At 31.3% G+C, this 9162-nt stretch overlaps 1 protein-coding gene across 1 annotated transcript; it reads left to right on the top strand.

The window, feature by feature from the left end:
• Positions 1-3106: 3106 nt before the first annotated feature.
• LOC101497880 (vesicle-associated protein 1-2) lies at positions 3107-7987 on the top strand. Its single transcript, XM_004506418.4, has 8 exons — positions 3107-3373; positions 3504-3574; positions 3706-3787; positions 4718-4833; positions 5104-5265; positions 5354-5404; positions 6225-6302; positions 7489-7987. Exons 1-8 carry the CDS (start codon positions 3322-3324, stop codon positions 7597-7599), a joined length of 723 nt encoding a protein of 240 aa, XP_004506475.1. The 5' UTR covers positions 3107-3321; the 3' UTR covers positions 7600-7987.
• Positions 7988-9162: the final 1175 nt, after the last annotated feature.

Genomic DNA, 9162 nt, shown 5'->3' on the forward strand with positions numbered 1-9162 from the left:
GGAGATTAGTCTTGGTTTTTATTTTTGATGTATTGCTTTGCTTTTTTGTTGATCTTATGGAAAGAATCTGTCCAAAATGATCTTGAGTATATAATTATGTTCCTTTGTAATGAATACGAGTGATTTGCAATGTAGATTGATGTATTTTAGTAGCCTAAATCGATCTTGAATTAAAGAAGACTATGTTCTTTGTAAACCAAAATGTTCTTGGATTAATGCTGTCAAAACTAGAACATTCTTCCTTTTCCAGATTGTTTTCCAAAATGATCTTCGTTTTTCAGACTGCTATCCAAAATGATCTTCGTTTTTCAGAATGTTGTCAAGAATGTTCTTTGTTTTTTCTATTTAATAACTAGAACATTATTCATTTCTTAGATTTGATCTTGCTTCATTCAAATGATATTGCTTTTGATTTATAGCATAGTATGATCATTGATTGTTGTATGAATGTGTTTGATCATCTTCTTCATGAAGATGTTATCTTAAGGATGTAATAATCATTCTCTAGAATGATTGATATATGATACATTCCTTTTGAGGTTATTTCATTATTGAGTGGATACTTATGCACTTTTATGAAGTGAATGGCTTCTTTCTTGTTCACTTATACAATTCATGTTGCTTTAACAAAACTCAAGTGCAATCATTAGTAGACTATCATTCATAAAAGTTAACCATTTATTTCATAAGGTTTGTTGTCATTAAAACATACATTAAAAAGGTTTTTACCTCAACAAATAAAACACATGTCTATTAGTTATCACTCTGAACAAATGTTGCTTTTAAAGATCAGTAACATCTATAATGAGCTTTCTCTAACCTTCATCATATCTATAAAAGGAAAATCAAGGTGAAGAAAATATCAAGAGTTTTTAGAGCAATCAATTCATTACTACAACAATCATACTCGAAGTAAAACTCATCAATCAAGCAAAAGCTCTAACTCTCTTATAGTATATTCAAGGAATTTCTTTATTGAGTTATTGCTAATAATTATTTTCAAAAAAATGACGAGTAGATTATGATCCTACAACCTTCTATCACAATTTGAAACTCAAATTTATTTCTTAAGATAGTTTGAGTGTATTGTAAAAATCCTTTTAAGGTTGAAAGGTGAATATTGTAACTGATCAAGAAAGATTGTGTGAAAGCAAGATCGTTCTTGTGTGAAGCACATTAGTGGAAAAACTCACAAATTGTGAATGCTGGACATAGCCCACCTTGGGTGAACCAAGATGCATCATTGTGTGATTCTCTTATCCCTTTCTTTTACTATTTGTCACTCACTATCACTAATCATGTAGAAATAATTTGTTTCACTTATTTTTAACTAACAAAAAATGTTATGGATTTTTATGAGTAACCAAGATTGATCTTGAGTTAGTATAAATTGAAAGCAGAAATTAATATTTTAAAAAAGGGAATCACAATTCAAACTTCTCTTCCTTGTGATTGATATTGCTACTTCAATATGGTCAATTAGTACTATGGATTATGTATGTGTGTCTCAACAACAATAACAAGAACAAGGAGATGTTAACATTGTTGAGGATGTAGAGGAACTACTACTTGCAATGTCAGATTTTAAAACCAACAAACGCTCAAAAGATTGTCTTATTGATGGTGGTTGCACATAGCATATGACTTATGATCAGATGTCTTTTCAAATAACTCAACTAAACTGTTATTTCCAAAGTCATAATTGAGAGTGGAGTACACATTGCAGTATTGGAACACTTACAATTAAAAGTCACTTAGGTTTGAAACTAATTTCCAATGTTTTATATGTTCCTAGAGTTGATAAAAAAAAAAATTAAGTGTTGCTTAGTTGTTGGAGAAAGGCTACTAAGTGTTATTTGAACATAAAAGTTGTATGATTAAACATCAAAACAACAAAGAAGTGATCACAACTCATATGATGTGATGAAAAATGAACATGTTATTTATAAAGAAAAGAAAAAAAAGAAGAATATAAACTCAAAGAAGATCTTGACGATGCTCGTGTTTTGAAGAAATTTCATGCTAAGGAAGGGAATAAAGATGTAGGTGTAAAACCACCTAAAAGCCATAAAAAAAATGCAATGTTTCTACCATGGAGTTTCCAAGATACAAAAAAGCTCATCAAAAAGAGATTAATTCAAAGGAGAAAAAATTCAAGTCAACTATTAATTTGGTCTCATTCAAGAAAGATATTTATAAAAAATTACAACCAACATAAAAGAAAGAAATCAAGCGTCAAAAAGAAGAAAGTTGAATTTCTAAGTTGAGATTCAAATAGGATGCTAAAAAGATATTGAATCAAGAAGGAGTGTTCAGAATAATATGTTTGAATATCTTTAGAAGATTTTATTTATATTTAAATTTAAATATATTTAAGATTTAGAATAAGATATCATTAAGATTTGTTTCTTAATTTAGGGATATTATATATTTTTACATTGTAATTTAACTTTAGAGCTATGAATAAAATTTAGGATTAAGGGTTTTTCCCACATACAATATATCTCATACTTTTTTACATACAAAATATATCACATATAACTCTTGCTTCCACAAATACAAACAACAAAAATCTCCATCACTATCCACACGAACCGACTCATTTGTATAACAAAAGTGTCTCTGTTAATGTATAACCATTTAAGTATGGAAAAAACTTACATAATTTTAGATATTCTTTTGTTACAAACTATAAAAAATTAAGATTTAATAAAATTATAGTCGGTTAAGTCAAAAACTATATGAGAAATATCTAAAGAAATACACCTAATTTTATTATTTAAGTATTTAATACAATGAAAATTATTTTGTTTCATAACTGTATTATGATAAATATTATTTGCATCTTCAAATTAATATTTTACACTTTAAATCATGGTATTTCTATATATCTCAATATTTAATAAGAGTCGATTCATAAAAAGTATTATTTTTTCCTTTTTATTTATCCAGTTGTTTTAAATATGTGTGAAATAAATTACTTATGAAGTAAATATTTCTCACGTATGAGTAAAAATGAGAGTTACCCGTGTATATGAATGCAGATTACACGAAACTGATACTTTTTTCTACATAAAAGAAAATGGGACAAAAAGAAAATGAAAACATGACAAGTAATAGTGGTCATGATTTTCGACTTCGAAGAGACGAAAGTACCCTTTGATTCAATGACATATTTCCGAAGACAAACACACTCTGTCCCACGTTGTTACTTTGCAAGTTGCATCTCTCTCTCTCTCTCGCTCTCTCTCTCTCTCTAGCACAACCGTTTTTTGTTCACCGGAAATTCGACTGATCGTGCTCTCCGCCGATCCCGCCGCCATGAGTTCCGGCGAACTTCTCCAGATATACCCTCAGGAGCTGCAATTTCCCTGTAAGCTTCTTCAGTTCCAAAGATAAAGTTTACTTTTCGAAGCAAAATTCGGTTTTATTTTTGCTTTTGTGTTTGATTTTAGCTTCTGGGTCTTGTTCTAATTTCTTATTATTTTCTTGTTGTGAAATAGTTGAATTGAGGAAGCAGATCTCATGCTCTTTGCAGTTGTCTAATAAGTCAGATAATTATGTTGCTTTCAAGGTTTTGATTTTACTCTCAGTTTTTTTTTTATTCATCTATTTCTTTGAGTTTGTAAGTTTTTGTGTGGTTTTGAAATTTTGTGTTATGGAGAGTTGTGATTTTGATTTGGAGTGACATTGATGGTGTTGCAGGTTAAGACTACAAATCCTAAGAAGTATTGTGTTAGGCCTAACACTGGAGTTGTGTTGCCTAGGTCTACTTGTGATATTATAGGTCTCTCTCTCTCTCTTGCACACAAAAGCACAAAGACATGCAAAAAGGAATAATCATTTGCTTGTCAAAATGGATTCCATGCATTCAAATTGTGTCTCTAGGAAGATCTTAGTCATCCAATTTTGATTAGTGATTTATAATGTTTTTGATTTATTTATTCAGCTTTAATTTTGTACCATTTGATTTCAATCTGACTGCAAAATTCCCTCTGACCGTAGAGAATTCTGGTCCATGTTAGTCAGGAGTTTTTTTTATAAAGGTTGCAAGAAATAATGTAATTGGTTGAAGACACACAAAATATTGTAATTGATTGATTGAAAAGGAATGGATCTAACGCATCAAAAGTGAAAGTAAACAATATTTGTAATTGATGAACAAATTGATGGTTGATTTTACTTGTACATGCATTGCATATCATATGTTTATTGAAATTATCAACTCTTAATTTGTTTTCATCAATGGTTGAGATTACTTACTCATTGCATGTAGTTTATTCATTTTGGAAGAGCCAAATCTTGAAAGATTGTTATTTGTTCAGCCTAGGTGACTAACTAGAAAGTCACCTCAAGTAAGCAATTCACCTTAATGGGTGAAGTAAGCAATCTCAACCATTGGTGAATAAACCAATGGTTGATGTTACAAGCATTCACATACGTAATAAATCATGGATGTGTTGAAATATCAATTGTCTATTTTTTTGTCAACGGTTGTGATTTCTTATTTTTCCATCTAAAGTCAATTGCTCTCATTAGAAGAGCAAAATCCATGTATACATGAGGATATGTAGTTACTTATAATCTTTATATGGGATCCGTTATATAATGGCGTGCATTCTGTTCGTTTATACCAACTTTCATAGCAATTTGAACTAAATAGCATTCTTGTTTACTTACTGACTATTTCTGTCGTGTTCACATTTTCACTTTGTAGTTACGATGCAAGCGCAAAAAGAGTCACCTCCTGACATGCAATGCAAAGATAAGTTTCTCCTTCAAAGCGTAGTTGCAAGCCCTGGAGCAACCACAAAAGATATCACTCCAGAAATGGTAACCACAAACAACAAACTGTTTCTTGATAGAGATTAGGTGAATGTTTAGAATAACAATGAGTTTGATGAAATCAGGGTGTCACCGTGATTTTGGTGAAGCTCTAAAGTATAGCTTTTACCAAAATCGCGGTGGATCACTGCGATTCTGCCAAATCACTGTCAATCCATTCATGTGCTAGCGAATAACACTGTATGTGTGACATGACAAATACTGCAGTTTCTTCCCACTTTGCATAATTGACTTGTTTTCTTTTCTTATTGCATGTAGTTTAATAAAGAGTCCGGCTATGAGGTTGAAGAGGTCAAATTGAGAGTTGTTTATGTTGCTCCTCCTCAACCACCATCCCCAGTTCGAGAAGGATCTGATGAAGATTCGTCTCCTCGAACATCTGTATCAGAAAATGGGCATTCAAGTGCTGTGGAATTTCAGGTTATAATAACCACAGGGTTTGCATATAATTTCGAATAAATTTTTAATGGTTTATGTTATAATCAATTGTTGTGAACATGCACTGTAGGCTTCGAAGGCGTTCAATGAACGGGTAGAACAGCAGGATACCTCATTTCAGGTGACATATATATACAGATGTCACATATTTTCTGTTTGTCATTTAGAAGAATATCTTATCATTCACCTAGTCGAATTTTCTGTCTTTTCTCTCGAACAAGACCAAATTTTCTTTCTTTTTTCGATTTTTTAAAGCAGCTTGCATATAATTACACTACGTTACAGAATACTATATAATTTTGTTGCTGACCCCGTTGCTTTGTCACAATCATGTCTTGAACCCCGACCACCACATACAATAATATCTACTTTTGATTTTGATCCTAACCTAAAAGGACAAGTTTTGATGCCATTGTAGAGAACTAGGGATATCAAAGGTCATGATGATTCTATTGTAGTTTTAGGAGGTCGGATTCACCTTCTAAATGTATGTGATATGTAAAAGTTTTCATGTTTTTATGTACTGATTGATGTTTTTTTATAATGATCTTGTGATACTGTGATTTTGTTTTAAATTTAAACATGTTATTTGGTAATGTCCCACATATAAGCTGTTTTAAGTTGATTGATTCATGTCATTTATTAACAATGTTAACTCTGATATTGAAAAAAACTGCCGATACAGACCCCATTGCCCAAACCCACCCCGTCACCACTCCGTGTTTTTATTCTGTTAGGCTAGACGGACCAACTAGTAGTTACAAGTTCAACATTTCGACTTGTCCTGTAAAAAAATGAGGGCTAAAAGAGCCAACCCGATGGTCCAATCCGTTTTTCCATCCTTGTATTCCTGAAATATTCAGAAAAAACTGGTTTGCCATCCTTGGTAAGATGTGAGTTCAGAAAAATCGGTGCTCATTTTGAATTTCTTAATATTTCAGGGAAGAACCCTTATTTCAAAGGTAACTGAGGAGAGGAATTCTGTTATTGAGCAAAATAAAAGGCTTCAACAAGAACTGGTATTGCATTTATTCCATAAATGTTCTTTAGGGATTCATGTTTTATCTTGATTGTTTAGCATGGTGATCTTGATCATTATCCTATGATCCTATTGTTATTTTATATTAGTGACCGCCAAAGTGGATTTTATGATGATGTTCAATTTAAGCACTTCCAATTTGTTCATGTGTTATGTTATTCAACTATTTTACATGAACTATATTTAATATATGTCTCATAAAGATTTTTCTTATTCAAAGAAATAAAAAGATCACATGGGACCTGTTTGGTTTTCAAATTTTAAAATAATTTTGTTTTCAGATCACAAGAAAAATAAAATGTGTCCTACCATGTGAACTCTTGATTATTGAAAGCTTTTGGTTCATCTGAATGTTATCCATAGGCTTAGTTCTGTTATCAACCTAAGCAAAACCAATGAACACATTCTTCAATGTGTTACATTATGTTTTGCGTATTGTATAACCTTTTACATTTACTTAAAATGTGCTTCGCTATTTTAACATCAACCCGAGAAATTGAAAGGTGAAATATTTAGACCTGTTGCAATAGTCATATAGTTGTCTCTAGCTCACTGAAATCATACTTAGAACGATGGGAATTGTTTGTTGTGTAATATAATATGTTTTGGTTGCTTATTAAGAAAATATAATAGTTTTGCTCGTGTGCTCTTAATTCACACTATTCTTCCTTTGCATACTACAGATTATTTACTCTTCTCAAACTATGTCATTTTGAGTAAATCACCAGTTTAGTTCCTAAAATTATAAGGGTTGGGCAATTTGATCTAATGAAGTTACCGAAATTTCAAAATGGTCTCTAAAAATGAGAATTCTTTGATCACATTAGTTCTTTTGGAGTGGTCAATTTAGTGCCAAAAAATATTTTGGGGACACTAATGTGCTTGTAGAATTTCAATGAAAATTAACATACTCCTACAATTTTCGGACTAAATCGTAGGATTCACTCGTATGATTTTCCTTGAATATTAGTAGCATGCGTAGTGAAATTATATTATTGCTAAATCTTACAATGTTAGAGACGAAATAGAAGATTCATCTATAACATTGTCTTTGCCAACATTGTTAAATGTTTGGTGCAAAATATAATAATTGCACCATAGTATATTATTTATAACCTATGGTTCTCTTGGAAAATTATTGATTGGTTAAATCTTGTGATGCATAGGAGCTTTTGAGGCGTGAAGCGAACAAAAGCCACGGCGGTATACCCTTTATCTATGTAGTTATTGTTGGCTTGGTCGGCATCCTTTTGGGTTTCCTATTGAAGAGGACATGACATGTGATTGCAAGATTGGCCAAAAATGATCAATTTGTAGAAAGCAATGAGAAGAAAAATGTGTGAAAACCAATTATTGTCGTGTTGTTGTCTTGTATTGCTCTTAGAAATTTGAAATGTGTGATGAGAAAATAGGTACCTCTTACTATCATCAGAATAGCAATCATAGAGACAGTAGACAAGGTTGGTGAAATCTATATCATGGGAATATGTTGTTATTTGATGTGGCACATGTGATTATATTTCTCACATTGCTCCACTTGGTGTTGCTGGTTGTCCTAATGCATAGTTGTCTTGATGCATAGTTATTGACACTAAGAAAGTGACTTTCTCTATGATAATAATAATATATACACTAATTTAAAGTTATAAATAGATTTTTTGTTTAGACCGTTGATACAATTTTAATTCTTACTCCACCTCTGTTACAAATTTGCGGACTTGATTATTGAATGTACTATAAAAAATATTGTACCATTAACTGCCACAATTAGGACAAAGAGGTCACAAAATAAAAAATATTTTCCCTTTATTTCAATTTTTCCGGTTGTAGTCACTAGCGAGCATTTTGTCTTGGCCTTGTGTCTACAATAACATCAAACTCTTTCTTCTATTCATACCTCTTTTCTTTCTTTCTTCTACTCTTTCAAGTGTTAGTAGATTTAGGGTTCAAAGTTCAAATAAGAGTAGTGTGATGATGATTTAATTTCTGTCATATCCATGGAGGAAACTGAGGGTGGATAAGGCAAATTAAGAGTAGTGTGATGATCATTTAATTTATGTTATATATCCAAAACATAGGCAAAACATAAACAGGAACATAGAGGTCGATTTTTCATCTCAAGTTCAGAGTTACCTTCATTTTTCTTCATCCAAAAGTTAGTAGTTAAAACATTCTTCTTAATCTTTGTATGTTTTTAATGTTTTCTGCATCTAAATGTTTTGAATGTTTCCTTCCTATCATTTTTCTAGAACTTGACAGGATCTAAATGGAAAACTGAGTTTATAGTATTTTTTTATATCTTTTTTCTTCCAATAATTTTTTAAAACAGTTTTGCTATCCACACCCCTCAAATTTTTCATAAAAACAAAATACTCAAAATGGTTTTGCTTATTTGCCTTATTCTATAACCTCATTTGTCTTTTCATCACCATCAGTAATTTCATAACTTACACATCACAACTCATTCATAACTCGTACTCATTCGAAACTCACACCACTCAATAATAACTTACACCTCATAAGTCTCCTATTTATATTGTAGTTAAAGTCACTCAATAAGGTATGTTTACTGATCCACATTTGAGTTCATTTTTTCTTCTTCAAAATCCAGAGATTTTACGTGAACTCAATTTATGTACGTTGTAAATAATTCATTGTACGTGAACTGAATTCATGTACATTACTAAATTTAAGAAATCACATGCACTGCGTAAATACAATGCACGTACACTTACGTGAATTGAGTTCACGTAGGTTGCGTTAATTCATATAACGTAAATGTATGTAAATTCAGTTCACATACGCAAATTCAATTCACGTGCATTCTTACGCAATCCCAG

Source organism: Cicer arietinum, chromosome 6 (genome assembly GCF_000331145.2).
Source record: "Cicer arietinum cultivar CDC Frontier isolate Library 1 chromosome 6, Cicar.CDCFrontier_v2.0, whole genome shotgun sequence".
NCBI lineage: Eukaryota > Viridiplantae > Streptophyta > Magnoliopsida > Fabales > Fabaceae > Cicer > Cicer arietinum.

Excerpts from the sequence above, each read along its gene's own strand:
- LOC101497880 (XM_004506418.4), top strand. The coding sequence starts at position 3,322 with ATGAGTTCCGGCGAACTTCTCCAGATATACCCTCAGGAGCTGCAATTT. Across the intron at positions 5,266-5,353 it reads CAAGTGCTGTGGAATTTCAG|GCTTCGAAGGCGTTCAATGA; the intron begins GTTATAATAACC and ends CATGCACTGTAG. Across the intron at positions 6,303-7,488 it reads AAAGGCTTCAACAAGAACTG|GAGCTTTTGAGGCGTGAAGC; the intron begins GTATTGCATTTA and ends TGTGATGCATAG.